The sequence below is a fragment of the Pteropus medius genome, unplaced genomic scaffold (genome assembly GCF_902729225.1).
Source record: "Pteropus medius unplaced genomic scaffold, Ma_sr-lr_union100, whole genome shotgun sequence".
In the NCBI taxonomy this organism is placed as follows: domain Eukaryota; kingdom Metazoa; phylum Chordata; class Mammalia; order Chiroptera; family Pteropodidae; genus Pteropus; species Pteropus medius.
Window position 1 is genome coordinate 3,089,775 of NW_024341894.1, and position 26,737 is coordinate 3,116,511.

Below are 26,737 nucleotides of genomic sequence, written 5' to 3' on the forward strand. Positions count from 1 at the left end.
ACTCTCCTTTCATTGTTCTATTCACTCCCCTACCCGCCTGGGTCAGGGCCCCCGGAGTCTCACCATATGGCCCTCTTGCCCCTGCCTGCTGTCCAAGCAGCCAGCTGTGTGCAGGTCAGGCTGGTCCCAGGGCTGCACGAAGGAAGCGTGCTTCTGCTCTCAGCTTAGAGGTGGTTTGGCCACAGTGGCTCCCACGTGTGCCCTGGGAAACACACTCCTGCAGACTTCTGCCCGGCCAAGTCGGGGCATGAGGGCTGGGCATCCTCGTCCTATTGAGGGTGGGTGGGTGCAAACCAGACTCCAGGCAGCTGAGCCTGGGGGTCATCTGCTTCTTTTCTGTTGTTGCCACCAGAGAATCACCTAGTGTTGGCATTCGAGGGACCTCAGAGGGGAAGGGGCTTGCTTGCCCAAGATTGATCAGCAGAAACTTCTATCAATAACTCTGTTTCTACAAAACTCGGGTGACCATGTGAATAGTTAGCCCATAGACACATCTCAATATCAGCTGGGGCTTTATAGGCCTTGAGATCCAGAAAGAATTACCTCAAACCCCCAAGATGGGGAGGCCTGGAGATGTCCTGAGCCTGCTAGATTTTGGATCTTTCCTAGGCCTTTTTGTAGACACAGTTTCCCTTCTCTTCAGCCCCACTGGTGTCCAACTGCCCCTGGTTCACAGATATTGTCTCTCTTCCACCCACAGTACCCAGGGCAACTCTCAGGCCCTGTCCAGGTTCACCAGCATTCCCCTCTTGCCCATCAAGCTTTTCCTGAGTTTTAGCAGAACTTCCAGAAGGTGTGGAAGTCCGTGGGGCAGGAACCAGTGGCCCAACCAGCTTCCCTCCTTCTTCCTGCCTGTCTTCTCTTCTACCTCGCCTTTTGATTCTCTCCTCCTTCCTCCCTTTCCTGGCTCCCACAGTGGTTTTGGAATACTTGGTGCCCGTGGCATTTCCCTTCCAGAGTGATGTTTTGCCCCAAAGTTGTGGCTCTCCCAGAAGGGAATGCTCATCTAGCTGCATCCTCTCCAACACTGACGTACAACTCAGTGCCTTCCTCAGTCACATCAACTGTTCTCAGTCATTGCTTAGTCTCTCCCCAGTTCTTTTACCAACTCGAGAAAGAACATTTGTTACACTTCAGAAATGTCCTTAGAATTAAAAGCTCTTCTAAGCATTCGCTTGACTCTAGAACAAGGACTGGAGACATGCTGAACAGGCAGCCCAGATCTGGGACGGTGGCAGAAGTGTCCAGTTCATGAGGCAGACCCTGTGCCGCCCAGTCTTCCATTTCCAAAAGAAGCCAGAAATCTCGGTATTCAAGCAAAATCATCTGTATTTTAAATACTGACTCTGAAGTCTAAAACTTTTAAACACCATGTAGGTCAAGTAAAATATATCTACAACCCACACCCACCAAGGGCCACAAGTTTCTCTCTGCTCTAGAGCCAAGAGAAGACTCTCCACCCGCCACCCATTCCCCGCCCGCTCCCGGTACCCAACCATCCTTGGTGACCCTCTCTCTCTTGAGGATGTGCTGAGCGACCCGCCTCTCTCCAGTTGCTTGGTCATCAGTTCATCTGGGGAAGTATGTGTTTGGGCACTGGTCTGTCATGACCCAGCAATGTCAGGCTCTGAAAAAAATGCATGATGCCACACCCCTCTTGCTGATCAGATGCTGCAGACCACAAAGCCAATGCCCAGGAAGCAGCAGTGCCATTGCCCGTTTACAATGTACCCGTGAAGGCCCCCATGACCCAGCACCTCTTGGCTTTGGATTTGGCAGCAATACCAGTGAGCTCTTCCTGCTCCAGGCTTGCCCCAGGGGCCCCAGACACGGGCAGAGGAGAACAGGGACGCCTCCGAAGGCCTCCCCCGCAGGGCTGGTAACAGAGCCAGACTGCAGGGAATGACAAAATTTGAGATGCATGCGCTTCCCCTGCTTTGCAGGAAAGAGGTCTGGCTTGACTTTGCCTCTGCCTTGCCGTGTCACCTTAAGCAAGTCTCTTGTCCTCTCTGAGCCTGTTTCTTCACCTGCAACGTGGGTATAAAATGCCTGGCTCCTTCACCAGACTGCCCTGAGGTCAAAATCGAAGAGACAAAAACAGATCCTAGTGCAAACGCATTTGTGAGCTGCAAAGGGCTAGAAATGTTAGACCTGTACTCACTTGTCAGCCCTTAACTTCCCCAAGACGATCCCAGCCCAGCTATGACCCTTATACGACCACAGAATTTCTCATTAGATTCCAAGGTCAAACGCAGGATGCCTCTCTGAACAGGACCGGGCAGAGGTCCCGCTGGCCCACTGGCATCCTAATGCTGTGCCTGTGCTCCTTGTCCTCTTCAGCTAGGGCCCTGCCACCTCTCCCACCTCATCTCCCCTCCAAAAAGCAGAACTCTGTGAGGGTGTAGCCAGCAGGCATCAGGCAAGTGGCTCTGGGCCCTGTGCCTGCTGATCCAGAAGCCGCCTTAGGTGTACTTGAGCAAGGGTACACAGCACCAGCAGACTGGATAAGTCCAAAAATCAGAGGTCTGCCCTCATCCAGCTCTAGGGGGCTGACGTGTCAGTGCCCAGCCCCCGTGAACTGTAAGTCCTGATAAATGTTGACTGGTGAGCCGCCCACAAGGCCAGCCCCGACTGTGCCAATCCACAGCATGGCCCAGGGCATGGGAACAGGTCAGGACGCCTGCTTCTCAGTCTCCACTCAGTCACTCACTTGTTATGAGTCCTTCTCTTGTCCTCAGTTTCTCCATCTGTAAAAAGGAATTGGACTAGTGCATAATCCTCTTAGTATCTGGAAATGGGAAGTCGGGGGAGGGAGATTTGGGCTGTCACAGTGAATAAAGAACATTTCTGGTAGTTAGTGCCCAGGTGCCAGGGGTTCTCAGTGTCCTGCACTGAACAGGACAGTCCTTCACAACAAAGAACTGCACCCCTCCCAAAGAAAACAATGCCGGAAGTGCCCACGTTGGGAAACCCTGGCGGGTGATCTCACAGGTCCCTTCCCGATCTGGGATTCTGAAAACATTCACCCAAACTCGCAATCAAACATTCTAAAAAAAAATCTTACCTTGAAACGACAGCTCCTAGCTTTGCTGCCTCAGAGATGTGGGGCTGCTGCTGTTGAGATAAGCAGCCCAGCCCCGGAGGGATCTGGAAGGTTCCTCCCGGCTCCAGCGCTCAGTGACTCTGCAGTTGGAGATAATGATGAAGGTTTACTCATAAGGAGCAGGCTTTCCAGTCTCTAAAGGCTGCTAAACACACCGGTTCCCTCCTTTGATCGTCTTGCCAGCGCTGGGAAGTTGCAGACGAGGAAGCCAAATGCCCAGAAAGGCTTAGAGATGTGTTCAAAGTCACACAGCTGGCAAGCGATGGACTTGGGATCTGAACCAAGTGCCCTTTCCCCTCCCTGCCCGTTTCCTTGATGGGACTCCTACACACGGACCTCCCCGAAAAGAGGCGGTGTCAACTCACCTGCCCAGGAACAGAGAAACATCTCAAGAATTTGAAATGCAGCCTGAAAGTCAGACATCTTCCCCCTCCCCACCATGTACACTCAGACTCCCATTTCTATACACACATATACTAACCTACCCATTTTGCTATATATTTCAAAAATTTAATTTGAAATTTTAACAAAAAAGGAATAGTCCAGGGAGAAAGTTCTGAGAGCCAGCTTCTGGGAACTGGTCAGAAGGCAGATGGCACCCCCTCCTTTAAAGAAGCATTGGCCAGGTGGGGCTTGAGAACCTGAGCCACCCAAGCAAGCAGTGGCAGCATAAGAAGTCGATGGGACTGGAGCCAAGAGCCCCGTGATCACAGCAGAAGCCCATGGCCCCCTTCATGCTCTACCCAGGCTCCCCACCCTCCCTGCCTGGATCAAATCCCTGCCCAGCCCTCACTGCCCTGGCCATTCCCATGCAGGACATACAGACACAGTACTGCCAGGGTCTGGTCCAAGGTCAGAACACACAGACAAGCAATATCAAGTCTGCCCTTGTGCTAAGCTGTCACTTTGTGTCAGAGGTGTGTGAGTGACAAAGGCATCTTCATTCTTAACCAAAGATCTGCTAAGCTGAGGACCAAATGTCACACTGTTGTTTAAGAACCTTTAACACCTTGCTGCCCAAAGGGCGGTCCCTGGACCAGTAGCATCAGCATCACCTAGGAGCACGTTAGAACTGCAGCTTCCAGATCTGCTGCCCTGATCTGCCTGTTTACAAGCTCCCCACGTGGTGTGTGTGCTAGCCCCTCACTTATTGCACTCCAGCCACACTGGCCTCCTTTTGCTTCCTAAAATATGCCAAAGTCTTTGCCATTTCAGGTTCTTCTCCCTTGCCGTTCCCTCTCCTAGGAAGGCTTTCCCCTTAGGTTTTCAAATAGCCGGTCTTTCTCATCATTCAGGTTTCAGGCTAAACGTCACCAATTCAGAAGAGCCTTCTCAGACTACCTGATCTGAAGTTCCCCTGGAGGCACCCCTCAAAATACCTTGTACCTCCCTTTAGGAATTCATCTCATCGCCCTAACTCATAGCTGTGCCGTGTGATTCGTCAACCTCCTGTGCCCTCCGCTAGAATGCACACTCCAGGAAGGCAAGCATCGCGTCAGTCCTATACTCCTGGGCCCCAGCATAGAGCACAGTGCACGGCACACAGTAGGCACGTGAGAAATACTGATTGAGTCGATTCTGAATGAGTGAATGTAGTGCAACTATAGTCATCCCTCTATGATTCAGGCTCATATTAACTATACTATAAATTAACCCATGGGCTCACCCTGCGAATGGGTAACTGGGGTCTAGAAAAGGGCAAGGACTTGCCCAAAGTCACCCAGCAAGTCACTAACAGGACCAAGGCCTCTGACCTTTCAGGCCTCCGTGCCTCAACCCATGCCCGGACCCCCTGCCTGTTCATTTTTGTGGCCTGACAAAGCAGGGTGTTGGCAGGGGCCACTGACCTACATTGTGAATAACTGCATTATGCAGAGGGACTCTCAGGCCAGCTGCTCTCCTTTCACTGCACAGATGGGGAGGCTTTCCCCCAGCAGCTTCTGCATGCCTCCTGCTGAGCAGCGGCTGGACCAGGAGTCAGGTGTGAGCACTTGCAGCCTCTGGCCATCACAGACAGGTGTGGGCTCTCTGCTGGGCACTGCACCCCTTCAGGCACGAAGAGTATTTTATCAGCTTGAATTCGGCTTGCAGCACCAAAGCACAGCCTTCACAGAGCTCTGGGGGCTTCAGGGGAGGCCTCTATTGAATGTTTAGCAATTAAGTCATTCCTCCCACGAGCAGCACCTCACAGGTTATAGAGCAGGTTTATACCCACTGTCTCTTTGGAATTTTGCAGAATGCTTGAGAGAGGCAAGGCAGGTTGGAGAGAGCACACGATGAGAGAGGAAAAACACTGGTCTGGGAGTCAGACCTGGGTTTGAATTTCAGCTCCGACCCTAGCTGGACATTTGGGGCAAGTCATTTAACCTCTCTGTGCCTCCGTTTCCTCACCTGTAAAGTGAATTCAACGCCTTGTTGGATTCTTATGAGGCTTCAACAAGATGACGTGTGTAGAGCTCACAGCTTAGCAACTAGCACATCATTATCACGCATGACAAGCAGCCTATGGTTTTCTTAGGGCAGCTGTTCTTGGTGAGGTCCATGCACTCTCTCCCTCTGAGGCTGCCTCCCAGGGAATCATCCTGATCTTACTCGAATGGAAGACCCATGAAGATAGGGCTCCTGTCAGTCCCGGTGACTGCTGCATTCCCCATGCCCAAAACAGTACCTGGCAAATGGTAGTGCTTGATAGTTATGTATTGAATGAATGAGTGAATGAATAAATGAATGATACTTAGGTAATTGCTCAGGTGAGCAGCAAGTAAGCAAGAAAAATAACAAAGAGAAAAAAGCAAGTCGAAATATCTTATAGGCCAGTATCCAGAGCAAGGGAAACATTCTTGGGCCAGTGGAGATGCTACAGTCCACAGCTGTGCGGGAAAGTGGGCCTGAAGTCCTGGCTCAGGCCCTTATGTGAGGTACCAGCGTGGCATCTGCAGAGGTCAGTGCCCTGTAATCACTGGCCCTTGGCTGCATGGCTGTCCCACAGTGGGAGCAGGGTGAGTGCTGTGGGCAGGTACAGCCTAGGCCCTCTAGCCTCTCAGTAGTACCCCTGCACCCCATCTCCACTGCCCCAGAAGGGGGCAGGGGGATCCTCCATGGTGCCTAGAAATCTGGCTTCTTTTAAGGCCATTGGGTGCCTTTTAGAATAACACAGGATGCTGCTGAGGGCTTTGCCACAGAAGTAACTGTCCTCAGAAGAGGATGAGCCACAGCCTCTTGGTGGGACTCTCCACACGGTTCTTTGGTGCCCTCTAGTGGCATTTTGGTGCATGACAAGGACTCTAAATAAGTGTTAAGGTAGTGGCCGCGTTCCCCGCCCCATGTTGTTGCGTGGTCAGGTGCATCTCTTCCCATGTGTAACTGCTCAGACCACTCTGAACTCCAGTTCCAGGCACGAACACGACAGATCAGATAAAAATAGGCAAGATGAGGCCTGGCTCTCAGTTTTCTTTGAGATTCAATACAGGGGTCTTTTGACTTTATTCAGACTCCCTACCCCCTCGCCTGAACCTGAACCTCATCACTCCTAAAACCACTCCCAACCCCTGTCATTCTGATCCGTATCCAGTGTGCACGGACCTGGAGCTATATGAGTGTGATGCTCATGACCAGGAGATAGTTATGGCTTGTTTCTGGATCAGTTCCTGTATCCTGAGGAGATGGGGTAGAGGCATCTCTGCCACCTTTGGGGACCACTGACTTCTCTGAACTCTGGGTAGGCCCTTGGTTTTCTGCTCTCCTCCCAGCTCTGCAGCCAAGGCTGTGCTTAAGCTTAATGAGATGGATGATGGACTGAAAGACCAAATGTAAGAATTAGGATTTCAGATTCAAAGAAGTCAGAGCAGACCAGGATGGGGACATGAGAAGGGGGATTACTAACAAGGTAAAAGGTAACCAGGCTGGAATGTCAACTGCAGAAGAGGGGAAACAGATCTAGCAGCAGTTCAGTGAAAATTGCCTGATGAGTATTATTCAACCATAAGGAACATCTGAATCACCAGTGCAAGGTAGATACTTAGAAAACCAAGATCTGAAGCAGGGGCGCAGGCGGACTCGCTCAGCACCAGCTGGAGTGTTGAGCTTGATTCTAGGCTACAGATCAGTGGTAAGCAGGAGCAGGGTAAAGGACCAGGCCGACTGGTGAGAAGAGGCGATGTGCCTCCAGTACTACTCTCCCCGTCTTGAGGAAGGATGTGCAGACTCAAGCAGAGAGCTTGGGATTATTCTGGGGAGGGAGCCCCAGAGGAAGGACCAATGGGTGGAGCTACAGGAGGTAAAGGCTCTGGTTCAATAAAAGACTGTGCAACCATCTCAACAAGAGTGGATGGAAGGGGCTGTCTGTCGCCGGGGGTATATGAGGCAGATAACCATTGTCAGCTTCCTGTGAATAGAGTTTTCATTACATTGAACTTGAGTGTATGACAGACTCTTCCTCTACACAGAGAATCTAGGAGTCCATGAATTATTGTCTTTCATTGTAGAACAACAGACACGGTCATCATTAATGGGTTTGCTATTCATGCATGACCATCATGGGCCTGTGCTACTGCATTCTGATGTCTGCTTGGTTGTCAGACATTAGAGAAACCCAAATTCTGCTACGAAGTCACTGTTGACCTTGGGACCAAGTCCTTTCTCAGTCTCCTCAGTTAAACAATGAAAAGACATCAGGAAACTCCCATCACCCTTAGTAGAAGCTAGCCCAGCTCCTGGGTGGGTAGCAGTGAGAGGTGGGGTGACCTGTAGCCCTGGCCACTCTGACTGTGGTTCCTGGACATCACCTTCCCCTGGGGTGTCTTTCACTAGTATCCACTGCCACCATTGCAGAGGCCTCAGGAAACCTTCCTCTCCCCACTAGCACCCAGTCTATGTGTGGACTCAATGAGCATGGAACTATAGAGACTGAGCTAAGTCTTTCTGTGGCTTAAGATAATGAAAAGAAAATCAAGTCTGAGAGGACATGCAATTGGATGATCTGGTTACAAAATGTCCTGAGGCCACAGGCCCCACCACCCCCAGCTCCTCCCGCTTCCATGTGGGAACACCATCTTTCCCCAACTCACAGGTTCCCAGGCCATTGCCTGCCTCAAAGGCCATTCCTAGAGAGCAGGGCCAAAAGAAATAGTGTTTCCATCCCCCACCTGCCTAAAGTCTGCCTTCCATATCCCTGGATCCCATCAAAGTGCCTCTTCTTCCTTGTGATTGACCCTGGAAGTGCCCACTCCTTCCCCTCAGGCATGTGGCTTTACTCTGGGTATCAACAGGACAACATCCTGAAACATAGTTCTCAGATGAGATACCTTCAGTGAGATCTGTTCTAAAGGAAAACAGATTTGAAAAGAAATCTTCAACTTTACTTAGTAAATTTGTTGGTAGTACATGAACATAGCAATTCTGAAACTATTTTGTACAAAAGATTGAGTAAATGAGTGAATATTTTGATGTTGTTGGAAACTAGAGATCTCACTGTGGGAGAGGGAAGATGTAAATTTGGAATAGGGGAAGGCAAGCAAGAACCTGTGGTGTTGAAGTTTATATCTATAGCTAGATGGGAAGATAGAGATAGAATGGTGATAAATGCATGGATGGATGGATGGATGGATGGATGGGTGGATGGATGGATGGATGGATGGAAGGAAGGAAGGGCCAAGAAGTAATGATACTCCAGAAACAGTGAGTACAACTAGTGTCCAGATCTTGGTTTCTATAGACCACTCTCACTAAAAAGAACAGTCTGGAGAAATGGCTGATTCCAAGGCTGGGGCAAGAAAAGCACAAGGAGAGCCTGGAACGTCTTGTGCCAAGAAGTGGGAAAGTGCTCAAAAAATTTATAGGGACACATTGAAAAAACACAGAAGGCAGCATGAAGGAGTTTTCCATTGGCCAAATCTGGAAAAATTTGAGCATCAAAATGAATAATTATATTAATAGATTATAAGACACTGAATTAAAAAGAAACCCACACGTCTATACCAATATATGTAAATAAATGAGAGGAAAGGGAAGATCTCATTTACAGTAGAATGCCAAGTATTTAAATGGAATGATAGAGTTAGAAAATCACCAGTTTGCAGCCACCAAAGTAATGTGACTCAGGTAGGAATCAATGGATGCTGAAACCACTGAGTTAATGGTTGTGGGGGAACAGGATACTCACACAGTCTCAAAGTATCTCCCACAGATTATTTATTAATTACAAGGGGGAAATGGTGCCTTTGAAGTGGAGAGATCTGGCAGACATCATCTCAACCAAACGATCACAGTTAACATCACCAATAATGGGACAAAATGCCATCAAGTGCCCCTGAAGTGAAGCATTGAGGAGGCCAAAACATCACTTACGTAGAATTCCTGCCAAGAACATATAACCTGAAACTAATTAAGAAAACACATTCAGACAAACCCAAATTGAGGGACATTCTACAGAATAACTAAACTGGATACTTCAGAAATATCAATGACACGAACAACCACAGCGGAGAAACTGTCTGAGATTAAAGGAGATGAAAGACATGACAAGTAAATGCAATACATGGTTCCAGATTGGACCCTGCTTTAAAACCACATTTGCTTTAAAGGACATTATTAGTCCAATTGGTGAAATTTGAAAGTGGATAATATATCAGATAATATACTGTATCAGTGTTAACTTTCCTGAATTTGGCCTGTGTGGTTATGTAAGAGAATCTTCTTGTTCTTAGGAAATACATGCTAGATATTTAAGAGTAAAGGGTCAGGATGTCTGCAACTTACTCTCAAATGGTTCAGGAAAAAATATATGTACAGTATGTATTTTTTCATTCTCCTCTTGCCAACACCTGCCTGATTCTCCCCCAGAGTCTCTCAGTTCTAATTCCTGAGCTTGGGTAGGGTCCTCTCTACCCACCCCCACCCCATCTTTGAGCAGAGCACTCTGTACTAGGAAACCTCAGAGGTCTCTGACCAGCCTCTGGATTGGCTGCCTAGGGTCAGGGGCCCACCCCATATCCAATCAACTCTGGCCCTGGATGCATCATGTGATATATCACATGGCTGCCTCTACTGCTCCCTTAATGGGGGTGGTAGCCAAGAGGGACTCCTTAAAAAGGCTTGGTAGGCCCCAAGCTTGGCCCAGCCAACAAATACTGTATCTCTAGCCACCCAAACTAACCCCAGACACACCTAAAGGCCTCCCAACTTAACTTCATGCTTCATTCTCACCCTCACTTTTTCAACAAACAGTACAGATGCATGCTCTGGTCCAGGTCTTGTGCCAGGTTCTAGGGACAAAGAAGTGACCCAATCTCTATCTTGAGAACCTCTGACTCAAGTTGGAAGGGCAGATAACTAGAGTTCAGGGCTGAATCATGACCAACAAACAGAAGGCAGTCAATGCTGGTTGAGGCCTGAGGCCCACGGGAACACAGAGGTGGGGTCCAAAAGGCCTCTTGGTGGCACTGGTTATGGCCATCAGGTAGGGACCTAGATGCTGGAAGGGTGCCCAGTGCCATCCCTGGGTTTCTGTTTTCTCTTTGCACAGCCGGACCCAGCAGGACGAGACATCTCCATCCGCCCTCTCCTGGAGCACTGCGAGAACACCCACATGACCATCTGGCTCGGCATCGTCTATGCCTACAAGGGGCTGCTCATGGTAGGTGCGGAGCAGGAGGCAGAGCAAGGGACGTGCTTCCCTGCCTTAGCGCTCTCTCCGTCAACACAGAAACAGATGGAGCCCCCAGGACTCAGACTTACTCTATGCCAGGCTGGGTGTCTGCCACGTTACCTCATTTCTCATAACAAGCCTATGAGATAGTACAAATCATGTCCCCATTTCACTGATGAGGATGCTGAGGCTCTGTTTGCCCAAGGTCACTCAGCTAATAAGTGACAGAGTCAAAAATCTTTGCGTGTGTCTCATAGTTGCCACTATACCACTCCTGGAATGGCAGTCTGTTGATGTCTAGGGCATGTTCACATTCTGAATTTCACTGGATCCTCTAAATTCTTGGGAAGTGAATGGACTCATCCCCATTTTATAGATGAGAAAAATAAGGCTCAGAGAGGTTAAGTGATTTGCCAAAGGCAACTGAGTAACCTCCAGTCTCAGAACCCAGCCCTCCTTCCTCTCTACTCATCATATACCAAGCCCACCTCACACAATCGTGGAATTTCAAAGTTACAAAGGACTTGAAAGGTCAGCCCCATCTTACCTTATCTCAGATCTTGAAAAGTCAGCCCCATCTTACCTTATCCCTGATCCTTGAATCTTCTCTCCACATCCTGTGAAAACTGTGCTTCCACTTAAAATCCCTCCAGTGACAGGAAGCTGCTACTACAACCTCCTCAGATCTTTTCACAGGAAAGTTAAGCCATCATCTGCAGCTGTGTGGCCTCAGCTTAGAAGCGGAAAAGGAAGTCCTCTCCAAAAGTCAGATAAACTGGGTTTTCTTGCACTGCTCAAGTGCTTCCTCACCTGCTGCTGCTTCCGACAACTGTTAGTGATTGATCCTGTGTCCTTCAAGGGGGCCACACCAGAAGAGCAGGTGTTAAGCGACCTTAGGATTGCCCCGTACCTCATACTACTTGAGACTCTCTTCTGGTTTCCACAGAGGTCCTTCGAGGACTACGGGGCTGCCATCTGAGCCCCACAAAGCAATGACCCTGGAGGTGTCCACAAGAGATACCCAGAGTGGAAATAGGACCTCGAAGATTGGCCAAAGGTCCTGGACTTGGAAAAGGACACACTCTGAGGGCATGGTCACCGGGGCTATCAGAGACAAGTGGCTCAGACCTGAGGATAGAACCATCATCGGTGGTTCTATCAAAATTGCCAGAAGGCAGCTCTCAGGTTCATGTAAGGAAGGATGTTATATAACACAGCAGTGTCCACAGGTGTGATGGGGTTCCCTGGAAAGAAATGAGCTCCCTGTCACAGGAATTGTGCAGCACCCCATGACTTGAGTTTCCCCAGCCCTTGTTGAGTAAAGAGTGAAACTAGACTCTTTCTAGTATCCCTCCCACCTCCATGTCCTTGATCCTGAGACTCTGAGAAATTAGATTATGTGAATCAGATTAACTCTTTAAACTGGATATATCTATAATGTTCTAGCTATTCATTATCTTCTCCTCCTACTTTCAAAAGTTATTGGAGATAACTCTTGCTCTTCCAATGAAGCTAATACCATCAATCAAATCATGTCAATAAAACTGTGACAGCACAAATGTTTTACTGATTCCAATATATTCAAAGGACTGTCCACAGCCTTCCTGGCCCTTAGGGTTTATGACTAAAATCCCACCTGCTCTGGAACCACAGAATCTCAGGACTGGAAAGAATATGCACAGCCTTATAGGCCCACTCTGCAGTCAGATGTTTCAGCATCCCCCAAGTATTCATTCACTCACTGCTTTCACACCTCTAGTGATGGGGAGCTCACCCCCTTCAAAGCAGCCTGTGCTATCCATGGATGGTATATTAGTTTCCTGTGGCTGCCATAACAAATCACCACAAACTGTTGGCTTAAAATAACAGAAATTTATTCTCTCACAGTTCTGGAGGCCAGTCTGAAATGAAAGCAGGATTATGTTCCCTCTGAAGGCTCTAGGAGAGAATGCTCCTTTGCCTCTCCCAGGATCTGATGGCTCCAGGCATTCCGTGGCTCGTGGCTGCATTATTCCAGTCTCTACCTCTGTCTCATGGCCTTTTCTTCAGGTCTCTCCTCCATGTGTCTCTTATAAGGACTCTTGTTATTTGATTTAGGGCTCACCCAGATAATCCAGTATGATCTTATCTCTAGATCCTTCTTTTTATCTTCTAAGACTCTTTTTCTAAATAAGATCATGTTCTAAATTTCTGTGGATTAGGACGTGGACATATTTTTTTAGGGCCACCATTCAACCCACTAGAGATGGGTTGCTTTTCAGGAAAGCTCTTCCTCATCCTCAGCTGAAATCAACCTCAATGTAACTTATGTCCATGAACCTTCATTCTGTTCCTGGAAGACCTAAGAACAAGTTATACTTTCTATTTCCTCCTGACACTTCAGAGTTTTTCAGCCAGTCCCAAGTTCCCCAGACTAGCCCACGTATTGTGACTGGTAGAGACTCTCACCACGGTTTGCTGACCCACTGGCAGTATGGCAAGGACGAGGCACGCAGACATGTCAGAGAGCGGACGCCCTGGCACCCACCCAGACCTGACTCTCACTGCTGTGGGACCCGGGCAGGTCACTTCACCTCACTGAGCCTCTGCTTCTTCCCCTGTAGGACATGGACAGCCATGCCCAGTGCCCTTGAGGGATTGCCAGGGGCCACATTCAAGGAACCAGAACAGAGCAGGCTTCCACAGCCAGCCGTTGGTTTCCTTCCCTCATTCGGTATCTGCTTCCTGGGCTTCTGGTTTCCCATTTTAAAAGGAATTTTTACAAAACAAATCAGTCTGCAGGATAACACACCAAGAAAAGGAGAGGAAAACAATCATGATTGTATAAAATAATACCTATTGCAAAATACCTTTTAATATATTTCTGTGCAGGACATCTCCACTTACAAAATGCTTTTGCATCCATCCTCTCATTTCATTCAGATAGAAACCTCGTGAGATAATTACCTTCCCATTTCATAGATATTGAAATTGAGGCCCTGAGAGGTGAAGTGAATTGCCCAGAGTCACACAGCCAGTAGATAGCAGAGCAGATTACAGATCCTCCAGCCTTGTACCAACCACCCTTCTACCACACAGCCTTGCGCTGCCAAACTAAATGAAACCCCAAAACTTAGTCCCTCACTGTGATGTTAAATGGCTCCTGCAGATGTGGGATACCCCGAGCTGCGGTGATGAGGTCACAGGGAAAAGGAGTCTTTGTCGGAAGGCCTCCTACAGGTGCTAGACCACAACCAAAGCCCCTGCACCAGTCAGCAGTCTTGGTCAGCTCTTCCTCCCACCCACCGCACCACCGTTTCTGCCCTGCACTCCTTCCGTGCTTCCCTCTGCCACCTGCCCTCCCCTTAGATGCTGTAGCAAGGCTAGACTCTCAGTGCCCTGCTTCAGATCACATTTGACTTCTACCCTGTCCAATTCTGTCGGGAGATGTATTGTCTAAAAGTAGAGGTGCAAGTGACCAAAAAAGCCTACAAAAATAATAGTGGCTAAGGAGATAGCTAATTTTCCTCTTGGGTAAGCAATCTAGGGGAGGCTTGGGGCCTCCCAGCACCTGAGCTTCTTTCACCTTGTGGCTCCCCATCTTCATCATGCCACTTTCACAGTGTGGCCTAAGATGGCTGCTCGAGCTCCACCCATCCCATTCCACTCCATCTATTAGGAAGGAGGAAAAGGAACACCTTTCCCTTTAAAGACACTTCCCAGAACTTGAACAGACTTATTATACACGCTCTATGGCATTGTCCGGAAGGTAGTCATATGCCATGCCTAGCTTCAAGGACAGCTAAGAAATGTAGTCTCTGATCTTGGTGGCTATGTGTATTGGGGGTAACAGAAATCCCAAACACAGGGGCTCTGCCTGGTTTAATAGAAAAAAAGACTAGGCTGAACTTTTAGAGACACAGTCCACTTTTGCCACCATAGTGCTATGTGGCCTTGGGCAAGCCCCTTCCTCTCTCTGGGCCTCAGCGTTTATAGAATAAGGGAGGGTGTTTGAGATCATGTCTGAAGTTCCATCCCACTAAGGCCTCCCGTAGGCCTGCGTGTGAACCAGGGGTGGAGGTAAAGGAAAACCAGGCAGCTGTTGCACCCCCAGACTCAACCCAAGGCCATGAGACAGATGGTGACAATAAGAAGACCTGGCCGACAGCAAAGCCCCAGCCTCCCTCCCTCCAGTCCCCACTTCCTGACTAACCCTCAGTTCAGTCGCTTCTCAGGGCAGAGAGCTTGTGCCACCAGTTGGTAATGACCATCTCCCCTTTCTGTTCACCATTTCAGTTGTTCGGTTGCTTCTTAGCTTGGGAGACCCGCAATGTCAGCATCCCTGCACTCAACGACAGCAAGTACATCGGGATGAGCGTCTACAACGTGGGGATCATGTGCATCATCGGGGCCGCCGTCTCCTTCCTGACGCGGGACCAGCCCAATGTGCAGTTCTGCATTGTGGCCCTCGTCATCATCTTCTGCAGCACCATCACCCTCTGCCTGGTGTTTGTGCCAAAGGTACGGGGCAGGGGCTGACGAGTCCCTATCCTCACCACCCTGGCCTCTGGCTTCTGACTCTGTCACAGGGGATTGCCGAGAGTCCTCTACTTTCTAAATTTTATGCATCTTTTTTTTATGATGAACACAATTCACGTCACAGAAAGTTTAGAAAATGCAAACAAAAGGGAAAACCACATTTTTCAGAAATCTCATATATAATCTTACCACCCAAAATAATCACTGTTAATATTTTGTTTTGTTTTTTTTTACTGTAAATATTTTTGACGTGCTCCTTCCAGTGTTTTTTTAATGGTTAGGCCGTGATTTTTTTTAAATGACTGTAATTCCAGCACACATATTGCTTTATAGTTTGCTTTTTCACTTAATTTTTTGTCCTTTGTATTTTTCCACATTCATGACCATCACTGAGGGAAAGTGCTATATTTACTTGTCCTTTTGATCTTCTATTGGTAAGCATTAGTTGTTTTCAGATTTTTAATATTATAAATAACTTTTTTCTATATACCACGTTTTCTTTGTTTCCAATTATTCCCTTATAATAGCGTGGCAGAAGTAGTATTAGTGGATCCAAAGGAATAACCATTTTTAACAGCCACTTACATTTTCTATTCATCTGAAGAGCTGACCTCAGGGCACCCTAAGAGGTATTTTTCAAACGTTATTCTACCCAGCAGCAGGCAGTGAGTCAGAGGCCTTGACTCTTAGGTGCCCCCTGCAGTCGGCTGGTCTGTATAGAGCAGGGGTTCCCAACCCCTGGGCTGCAGACCGGTACTGGTCCATGGCCTGTTAGGAACTGGACCACACAGCAGGAAGTGAGTGGCGAGCAATGGAAGCTTCATCTGTGTTTGCAGCTGCTCCCCAGCACAAGCATCACCACCTCAGCTCCACCTCAGATCATCAGGCATTAGATTGTCATAGGAGCACTGGTCCCTGGTACTAAAAAGGTTGTATAGAGGGAAGTCTGATCTCAGTGTGTCTCAAGAGTAAAGGAAGAAGAAGAAACAGACTGAGTTGGGAAGAAGTTATTGGCCCAAGTCAGGGAGCATCTACCTAGGAGAACTGGGAGAGGAGAGATCACGCCAGGTCCTTTGTCCCCTACAGGTTGTCCATGGCACCTCCATCCTCCCCGGTCCCCAAGCAGCATCATCTCTGCCCTAAATGCCTCTGATATGTGCTCCTTCCTTCTCTAGCTGTCAACACCTACTCAGGCTCCAGGCCAGCACCACACTCCTCTGTCTGCTCTCTGATGTTCTCACCATCCTATAAAAGATTCCAGATGATTCTAAGCCCAGCTCTGATTGTGTCACCCTGCTCCGTCACCCTCAATAGGTCCTCACGGCCCTCCCAGCTCCAGGACTGGGTGTCTGATATTGGGCTGCTTTTCAGGACCCTTGAGTCTCCTCCAGTCTCTCCAGAGATCCCTGCCCACCATCCAAACTGCCCTTCTCCATAAGCATCCTGAGCCCCAGGCCTCCCTGCCATGGCACACGCCATTTCTTCCCCCTGGGATTCTCTTATCCTCACAATCCTTCCAGACCCTCCCCAGAGCTCAGCCCCTGGCCCCTGGTCAGGGTCCACGGCCCCTGATCTCCGGTACTGAGCCCAGAGCCTGCCACGAACTAAAGATGTGTGTGTTGACTAAGTGAGTAGGAACAGGATCAAATGGCAACCTTTTCTTTCATACAAAAATGCTTTTCTCAGTGACAGAGCTAGTCATCAGTCTGCCCCCATCACTCATGAGTGGGTCTAACAAGCAGAAGCCTTCACTTTCCTCCATCACATTGTCTTCACAACTGTCACCTTCAGGTTTATTTTCCACACGGCGGAAGGCCTAAGGCAGAGTGAACCTTAGCTGGAGCCAGGCCTAAGGGGCCCTAGGTGAGCTCTGCAGGATGGTTGGGATACGGGTGGAATCAGGGTCAGGAGACCAGACTTCTACTGGCAAGGAAGGACACCAAGACTCAGCGAGTGGAAGGGGCCTGTTCCAGGTCACACACAAGTGAGTGGCAAAGAAAAGCCTGAGCCCAGAGCTCTAGATGCCCAGCCTGTATCCTTTCTGGGGACCCCTGTTGCTCCCAGCGTAGGTCCTGCTGGGAGGGACTGGATGGGAAGGGGAGGGAGGACCTTGGGGTTCTCTTTTCAACCCTAGCTTTGTCCTTTCAGCTCATCACTCTGAGAACAAACCCAGATGCAGCAACTCAGAACAGACGATTCCAGTTCACTCAGAATCAGAAGAAAGAAGATTCTAAAACATCCACCTCAGTCACCAGCGTGAACCAAGCAAGCACATCCCGCCTAGAGGGCCTGCAGTCAGAAAACCATCGCCTGCGAATGAAAATCACAGAGGTACCTCCCACGGCAGTGCCAGGCAGCACCCCGCTCTCCCATCTGAGTCCTGAGTGTAGGTGCAGGGACGCCCAGCCGCTGCTCCCCACATCTCTAGGACATCCTGCATCACAGCCGTGCAGTCCGCCTGCTGTCATTATGGCTGCAAGAACCAGGGGAACATGAACTAGAAGGAGGTCGTTAGTCAGAATCCAGCAGGAGTTTATTGCCCACCTGGCACAGGCTCTGGGGTCCAGCAATGCCCCGATTCAAGGTGTGCCCAGAAAGAAAGGCGTTCTTAGATATTTGTGAACTCCCAGGTTACAGCCATGAGTGGAAAAAATTCAGTTTTCTGACTCCTATATGTCTCCTTCACTTCTGATTCTTCTGGTCACCAAACGCGAGGAGGTTGTTCCCATTACCAAGCAATTCTCTGTGACACCAGTTGGGTGTCCTACAATTTCACTCCATTTTAACACCATCTGTCTGGAGGGCTCCATCTCACAAGACTGCCCCCACCCCATTTCAAATGCCAATGACAAGTAGTAGGTCCCCAGGCTACCCACAACTTCTCCCTGATTTAGCTACAAATCAAAGGTTCCCACAATCTCCCCCTCAGGTTTAATCAGTTTGCTAGAGCAGCTCACAGAACTCAGGGAAATGCTTGCATTTACCAGTTTATTAAAGGGTATGATAAAGGATGCAGATAAATAGCCAGATGAAGAAACCCATAGGATGAGGCCGGGAGGGTCCCAAGCGCAGGAGCATCTGTCCCCATGGAGCTGCGGTATGCACCTTTCCAGGAAGGGTGTGTTTGCCAGTCCCAGAAGCTCTCCAAACCCTGTATTTCTTGGGTTTTTATGGAGCCTTCATCACATAGGCATGATAGATCATTAAGTCTGTTTTCAGCCCTTCTCCCTTCTCAAGAGAATAGGGACTAGGGCTGGAAATTCCAAGCTTCTAATCATGGCTCGTTCTTTCTGGTGACCAGCACTCATCCAGGAGCCCGCTCAGAATCACCTCATTAGGACAAAAGACACTCCTATCACCCAAGAAATTATAAGGGTTTCAGGAGCCCTGTGTCAGGAACGGGGTGGTGGCGGGGAGCGGCCAATAATTTCCTATTATTTCACAAGTGGCTTCCTAACTGTGTGCCCCCTCAATTTTTTGCTCTCCCAATACAACCCAGTAATGACCCACACCTGTATGATGTACCTCAAGAGAGGAAAAGGTGAGGAGAAACTTGTCAGGAGAGAGAGTTTGCTGCAGCAGACCTCACCTTTCTCCTGAAGGTCCTTAACTGGTTCTTGAGTATTTCAGAGAGGCCATAACCGGATTCCTCTGTGCCCAGGCCAGACCTCAAATTCTGGACTTTGTATACCAGGAAAAGGAAACCAAATCACCTTCCCTTTCTCCACCCCTCCCTTTGGGTCAAGGATTGTGACTGGGCCCATTGCGCTTGGGCTACGTGTTTAATAGATGAGTTCTTATTTGATGAGACAGGAAAGGAACAAAGGAGTATGTGTTGGTTAGGATACTGACTAAGTTGCTGTAACAAAGAAGCCTCAAAATAAAGTGGCCCAAAGAAAATATACATTTATTTGTCTCTCACCTAATGGTCCTAAGGAGAGAGGTCCAAATTGGCAGGCAGCTCTGTTCCCCAAGGTCATTGCCAGATGAGATCCCTTCACTCTTGCTACTCTCCAAGGTGTTCGTTTTCCTCAGCGGTACAGTTAAAGCTGAGTTAAAGGCTTGTCCGCTTCTCAGTCTCGGGAACAAAAAAGAATGAAAGTCCATGCCCGAGATTGCCTTTTAAGCAAGTGATACAAAATTGTACACATTTTGGTTTACTCCAGTTCCATTGGCAAGAACTTACACATCACACTTAGCCATGGGGAGGCTGGGAAATGTAGTCCCTAGCTCACAGTCACAAGGAAAAAGTGAGATGTAGGGTTGTCAGATTAGATACAGGATGCCCAGCTAAATTTTAATTTCAGACAAACAACCAAGCCTATTTTTAGTGTAAATATATTCCGTACGATATTTGGGTTATACTAAAAGATGATTCCTTGTTATTTGAAATTCAAATGTGACTGAGCATTCTATGTTTTTAGTTGCTAGATCTGCCAGCCTCAACTGAGGGGGGCTCCCAATAGTCTACCACAAAGATCCTCTATACGGTTGTGTGTGCATGTAAAGCTGGCTGCTTGAGCATGGGGCATTCCATCAGCCGCTGGAGCCAAGTGGGAAAGGTTTCTGTCCTTAAAAGCCCACCACAGGTTCTGTTTTAATGTCAGACCCCTCTGTGACTAGTAATGCCACATCTCTGTGCCTTGACATTTGACTGCTACATGCACGCTCCAGCAATGAAGAGTTAACTCACTTTGTCTAGGAAACCGAATATCCAAACCACTGTCAAAACTCCTAAAATATTACATTGTTTTTCCTGGAATTAAATCACGATCCAACCTCCTGTTACTTCCACCCTTTGATCCTAGCCCTGCTGTTTGAATCACACAGAAAAAGGTATCTCTCTCCTCCTCCATGTGAAAACTTATTAAACAATTTATGGCTATACTCTTGACATCGGAACTGTAGTTTACAGTTTATAACGTACCCTCCCTGATACTGTAGTATGATGCCCACTCTACTCTTCCCAACTATCATCCACTCCCCAACACACACACAGTCCCCAGGCTTCTCAGGGCTGAACTGTCCAGGGTTTGTATCTGATTTTTACATAACCTGGGGGCAACTGGGATCCATCACGACCAACTCCCCTGAAGAATCCCCTACTAGGCTGAGTCTCCGTGACGGTGTGAGGGTCAGAGCTGGCCAGCCCTGCAGATCTGTCCTCCCTGCCCCCCAGGGTCCTGCTACTTATCAATAATAATAATTACAGTAATATTATTATAGTAGCAGCTTACTCTTATTATGTGTCAAGCCCTGGGCTAAACTTTTATTATATTATCTCATTTAATCTTCAGAAGAACCCCATAAGGTAGGTTCTGTTATTAACCCATTCTACAGATGAATGAACTGAGACTCAGTTCTCATCAGCCAGTAAGGAGCAGCCCTGGGTTTGTTCCTAGGCCGGTCCAGGCTCAGAGCCTGCACTATGACACTCTCCCACCCTGCCTCCCTGGGCTTGCTTGGTGGCCCCATCAAGGTACAAGACTGCACTGGATGCATCATTGCAAATCCCAGGCCCCTCTTACCACAGCTTCTCCCAGAACAAGAACTGACAGGGCCTTCTATGTCTCTTCTCTGACACGCAGCAGCCCCTCTAGCCTTCAGTGCCCTCCCAAAGCCAGCCCGAGACCCAGCCCTGTGACCCTGTGAGCTGCTGCTTGGCTCCCATGGCCTGGCTGCCAGGGCCGGGCCAGGGGCTCTGACTCAGCTGGAGCCTTTGTCTTCTAGCTGGATAAAGACTTGGAAGAGGTCACCATGCAGCTGCAGGACACACCAGAAAAGACCACCTACATTAAACAGAACCACTACCAAGAGCTCAATGACATCCTCAACCTGGGGAATTTCACTGAGAGCACAGGTAAGAGGGGGCAGGGCCCCTGGAACATGGGGCCCTGGGTATCAGACACCAGCCATCCACCTTCCATTTTACAGGTGAAGAAACTGAAGCTTAAAGAGGGAGCAGGGCTTATCTGAAGTCACACAGGCAGAGCTAGAGCATCTGAACCTACCTTCTGACCACAGTTCGGTGTCCATCTGGAACCCCACTTTGCCTAGAGCTGGGGCTTCAGTTTCTCAGTCGCTTGGGCTCCGGCTGCACTTGTACACAGTGTAGCCAGCATTCCCAGTGTTCTGACTGGGAGTATATTGCTCTTAACAGAGAGTTTACCTGTACTTCTCCCAACAACATTTCTCGGTTTCAAATGCACCTCATCAATGTACAGGAAAGGAATGGTTAGTGGGATATGACATGACCCTCAGTCACCTCAACCACCTGGGAAATGCAAGCTGAAGTAACACAAGCCATTTTTTGCCTACATTTCAGAAACATTTTAAAAGAGCACCAGTGTTGGTAAAAGTGTGTGGAAATGAGTATCCTCCTTCCAATGGTTTGGAAGCCAATCTGGCACCCTCCAAACGTTAGATGTTCAGCCTCTTAACCTAGCAATTCCATTAAGGGGTGTCTGTCCCTTGGATATATTCCCACGTGGGCAGAGATGTAGACACATGCTGTTCTTCACAACATTATTTTTAGGGGAGGAAAACTGGAATAAACTTAAATATCCATCATTTGGGATAGTTTTATTAACTATGATACAGCTAAACACGACACATAATACAGCTCTTAAAAAATGAGGTGGATCTATTTGTGTAGATATGGCAAGATCTCCAAGTGAAAAAGCAAGATGAAGACCAGCATTATGATCCATATAAATGCACATGTGTGTGTAAGTGCATTTCTAAAAAGATTTGGAAGAACAAACACAAAATTGTTAATAGTATCTACCTGCATGGAAGGGGACCAGTGCAGTGCAGAGGGTGGGTGAGAAGGGACTCTTTTACATTTCATTTTATGTACCTTTCTATTTTCTGCATTTTGTCATCAGCATATATTCATTAATTTGTTATAAAATTATTTCAAGTCAATAAAATTTTTTTATTTCTTTTATTCTTATATAGTTAATAAGTATTCTTATAAAAGCAATGTTATAAACTTATATAAGACATTGATTATTAAAAATGTTTAAACTGAGATAAGTAACAAGGAAATTGAAAAATTACTATTCCTAGTAATTTTAGTATCTGGTAAAATTGGGTATTTCAAATTTGCATGGGGAAAATGAATTATTCAATAAATTTCATTGGGATAAATGGACCATCTAGAAAAGAATAAAGTTAGATCCTTGCCTCATACCTTATGCAAAAATAAACTCCAAATAGGTAAAATATTTAAATATAAAAAATAAAGCCATGAAGAAAGCATAGGAGAATTTATTTTATAATCTCAGAGGAAGAAAAGCCTTTTTCAGTTTGATGCAAAATACAGAAACCACACACACAAAAAAAAAGGGTGATAAATTGAACTACGAAAGAAAAATATTTTACAATGCAAAAGCCATCACAAGTACAGTCAAAAAACTAAACAACAGTGTAAGCCAAAAATTGTTATAACTCAGATAACACTTATTCCCTTACACATAAGGAGAAATCATATGTAATTATAAGCAAAGTACATATAATTATGCAAATGCATATGAATATGCAAATTAACAAGGAGAAAACCAACAACCCAAACGAAAAATGGTCAAAAAGTTCTCATAAAAGGAAATACAGGTCATTCTTACACTTATGAAAAGATGTTCAACCTCACTCCTTATTAAAGGAGTTTGAATTAAATTTGCAATGAGATATCATTTTCGCCTATAAAACTGGCAAAGACCAGAGATGAAAAAGTTGCTTCGAGTGTGAGGAAACAGGTGGGGAAATGGGCATTCTCAAGTAACTCTTGTTATTCACGGTAATTATGTGTCGTAATGTCACTGTGAACCGTGAATTCATGAGTCCTGAACCATCATTCCTGGGGGAAATACAGGGTTAGGTTCCTGCAAGCCTCTTGCAGGTGATATTTCTGTCAGCCGATCAAATACATAACTTGGTTTTATGTGTGTTTCTGTTCAAAGGCACCTTATTTAATATATTTTTTTTTTGATTCATTAGTATCGAACTCTCAGCCAACAGCTCCATCACTTATGCCTGGATGAAGTTTATTTTAAAACACATACTTTCTCCTTCAGACACATCACAACCTAGACAGCACTTCAGCACTACTCTTGGGGCCCATTTTAAACAGTGGAATCATCAACACAAAGCACAAAAATGTGAAAAACATGGCCCTAAATAGACTGCAAAAGGAGCTGGAACAAGAAGGCTGACTGTCACCTTCTTCGACCTCAGCTGGGAATGTGCATGTTGGGCGACTCAAATTTTTTGACACTCTGTGTGTGTCAACCAGTGACCACGAAAGCATGACAAGTATTAATTTGGGGGTTACACATAAATTTTAGCAAGTAAGCAAGTTTATAAATGCTGAATTCATAAATAAGGAAGATCGATTTTACTCACATGGGTGCAAAATGACTCATATCAAGTTACCCACCTCAAAGGAAAAAAATGAAAAGGGAACAGCACTCCTCTCTAAAGCAAAGAAATCCAAATCTGTCAGGCGGAGGCCAGGTTTTTATATTTAATATTTCTTTACATCCCCCCATGTGGTCTGAAGCACAAGGGGGGCTGAGAATATCTGTTTCATCATGTTCTGTGGCTATACTCTGTTTCTTTGACTGGAGACCTCAGACTCACATGTTAGTATGTAAGTAATCCCTTATTACTGGATAAATTAGGGTTCGAAGTTTTTGCTTTTGTAAACAATGCCGATTTAAACATCCTGCATGTATCTTCACACACATCTTGAATCATTTCCTTAGGAAAATTCCTAGAAGTGGCAATTCTGAGTAAAAGATACACATTTTCTATAGTGTTTGATCCTTATTGACAGCAACCCCCAAAAGATTATGCCAATTTATACTCCCATCAGCTATTATTAGTGTTCTTTTCAATTCTTAGCAGTCATGTGCAAAATATGCCTTGGAAGGTTTTTTAATTCGTCATTATATTTCTATGCACCAGTAAAAAGGGCCTTTAGATTAGAACCTCTCATTTCTAAGTTATGCTGCCTAACTCAGTTGACTTTTTTTCTGTTATTCTTGGAGAAAAGGAGGGTGCAGGGCATGGCGTACACAACCTCAGCATGACACACCACTTCCATTGCTAGGTGGAGGCATCTCAGCTCCTTGCCTTGGTTCTAGGACAGCTGCTGGAGAGATCTGGGCTTGGAGAATGCAGAGGAATGCTGGGATCTTTTGCATTCTCTCTCCTTAGGAAGCATCCTAAAAAGATTGCGTTGTTGATTTTTAAAAATCAAGTTAATAGAATGTGTTGTGATATTGTTGTTTTGCATTCAGATGGGGGAAAGGCCATTTTAAAAAATCACCTCGATCAAAATCCCCAGCTACAGTGGAACACGACAGAGCCCTCCCGAACATGCAAAGATCCTATAGAAGATATAAACTCCCCAGAACAGTAAGTACCTTCTCCGAGAATTACTGCCAAAGAGTATATGACAGTTACAATTTGCACAATGTTTCCATATGCATTATTTTGTTTGAATGCCACAGCAATCCCATGATGCAGGTCAAATGACAATGTTCATTTTACAGATGAGAAAACTAATATTCAAAAGAGGGAGGTGACTTGTCAGAGCTCACCCAAGCGCCAAGTGCAGGAGATGGGATTTGAACTCGGGTCTGTCCAATATCAAATCCCATGTTCTCCACTATTGCACACTGCTTTCGTTATGTATAAAATTTCACCTTGCTATGTGCATTTATTTAACTATGGCTTATTGAGACCTACTGTGTGTCAGACACAGCAGTGAGGAAAACGGACAAAAATCCCTCCCTTCATGGAGTTTGCAATCTGGTGAGACAATAATTTTTAAAAGCAAAACCTAGTATGTTAAATGATAGGTACTTTGGAGAAAAACAGAGTGTAAGAGGGGCTTAGGAAGTATAATTTTAAATAGAGTGGTCGGAGAAGACTCAATGAGAAGGTGACATCTAAGCAAAGACCTAGACATCTCAGTTTGCTTTGTTCCACCAGTTTTTAGTTCTTCCCAGCTCAACAGCAGATTGGAAGCAGAGATTAGAAATGTCAGCTCTGCAGGCCGGCTCCTGGGAAGTGACAAGTGGTAAGGAACCAACAAAAACAGCTGAATCACCAACAGCGATGTCATTTGGGGCCACTTAGTGTTAGAGCTGATAGCCTCTCAACCCAATTAGCTCCAAGGCCTCCCCCGGCTTATAGTCCAGAACAATTACTGATGGTTACATGGCATTTGTCAGTGGTTTACCTATCAGATCCCTCCCCTAGGCTGTAAGCACCTTGATGGTTAAGATATGAGTCCTTTATATGGACTGAATACAGATTTCAGCACTGATGGGTCCTTGGCAAGCGTCTATTGAATAAATGAGAAGATAAACAGGATCCCGCCAGACAGCAGAATGCCGTGGCACTGAAAACCACAAATGCTCACCTCGCCCAGGCAGACTTTCCCAGGTACTCAGACAGGGCACCCTTTCCCAGGTCAGAGTTTATTCTTCAGCTCCCCTTTTCCTGGGCTCTTCGTAAATACCATCTTGCCTTAAGGAATAGATCATAGCTGACATTACGTAAGTTCAACTTTAATTTCAAAATGAGATCTCCAACACTCTTATCTCATGAGCACCAGTGAAGTATCTCTTGGGAGAAGTCCTTCTGGCCAACAGGTTCTTAGGGAGTGGGAGCAGTACTGCATTGGTCCTCACTTATCTCAGAACCCCATCAATGTCCTACATATACCCCAGGGCACACCCTTTTGGGAGGAGGATGCCCCCATATATGGATGGGCCTCTCCCACAAAGCTCTGTGGCTTAACAGAAGAAGCCAGAGTCCCACCTTCTCAGTTTTGGCTTTGTTTCCGTGAGCAAGTTACATCAACTTTGTACCCTTCTCTAGTCTTTATAATGGGAAGAGCAATACTATTTTTACCTACTGGGTTTTTATGAAGATCTGGGTTGTTTCCCTACCTGAGACATAAGAAGGCCTAAGAATACAGGGAATGCAACTTCCCAGATGCCATGGAGAACTGCACAAAGTGCAGCTGAGCAGAGCCAGGCGGCAGCGGCCTGGGCATGTTCCCCCAGAGCAGCCTTTCCGGCAGTTAAGGTGACTTGCTGACCTGCCAGTCCCAAGACTAATGAGAAGGCGGGCGGAAGGGCGTGGCAGTGAGAAGGGAGTCAGAAGGCAGCTCCCTTTCTCCCCGTCCTCTACTCCTCCATCACTCACTCAGACTCGCCTCCTAGCTCTGGTTTTTCTGACTGCATTGAAGGCTCTGGGGGCTTAGAAGAGGAAGGGGCTCACTCTCTGAGTGAGTTAGCACAAAGAAGATGACATCTGAACTGGAACTCGAAAAAAAAAAAAAAGCAGTTCGTCAGATCAAGGGTGGAACGAGAGGACTCCAGGCTGGGGAAACAGTGTGTGCAAAGGCAGGACGAGAGGCCATGATCGGTGTTTTAGGGGAACATAGCCACCAG

General features: G+C 47.1%; 1 protein-coding gene and 1 long non-coding RNA gene across 6 annotated transcripts in view; one reads left to right on the forward strand and one right to left on the reverse strand.

Annotated features, from left to right (window-relative positions):
* The window catches only part of GABBR2 (gamma-aminobutyric acid type B receptor subunit 2), a 331,972-nt gene that overhangs the window by 302,023 nt on the left and 3,212 nt on the right, over positions 1-26,737 (forward strand). For both annotated transcript variants that reach the window (XM_039856048.1, XM_039856049.1), the window contains exons 14-18: positions 10,626-10,736; positions 15,024-15,248; positions 17,415-17,597; positions 20,997-21,126; positions 24,569-24,686. In XM_039856048.1, coding sequence (XP_039711982.1) covers positions 10,626-10,736; positions 15,024-15,248; positions 17,415-17,597; positions 20,997-21,126; positions 24,569-24,686 — 767 coding nt within the window. The remainder of the gene's footprint in view (positions 1-10,625; positions 10,737-15,023; positions 15,249-17,414; positions 17,598-20,996; positions 21,127-24,568; positions 24,687-26,737) is intronic.
* The window catches only part of LOC120597441 (uncharacterized), a 38,429-nt gene continuing 13,406 nt past the window's right edge, over positions 1,715-26,737 (reverse strand). For 2 of the 4 annotated variants that reach the window (XR_005651378.1, XR_005651377.1), the window contains exons 3-4: positions 3,065-3,183; positions 1,715-2,747 (exon numbers count right to left, since the gene is read on the reverse strand). This is a non-coding gene — a long non-coding RNA (uncharacterized LOC120597441). Of the gene's footprint in view, positions 2,748-3,064; positions 3,184-23,901; positions 24,494-26,737 lie in introns of those variants that run through there. The other 2 variants (XR_005651381.1, XR_005651380.1) reach the window with 1 other exon arrangement.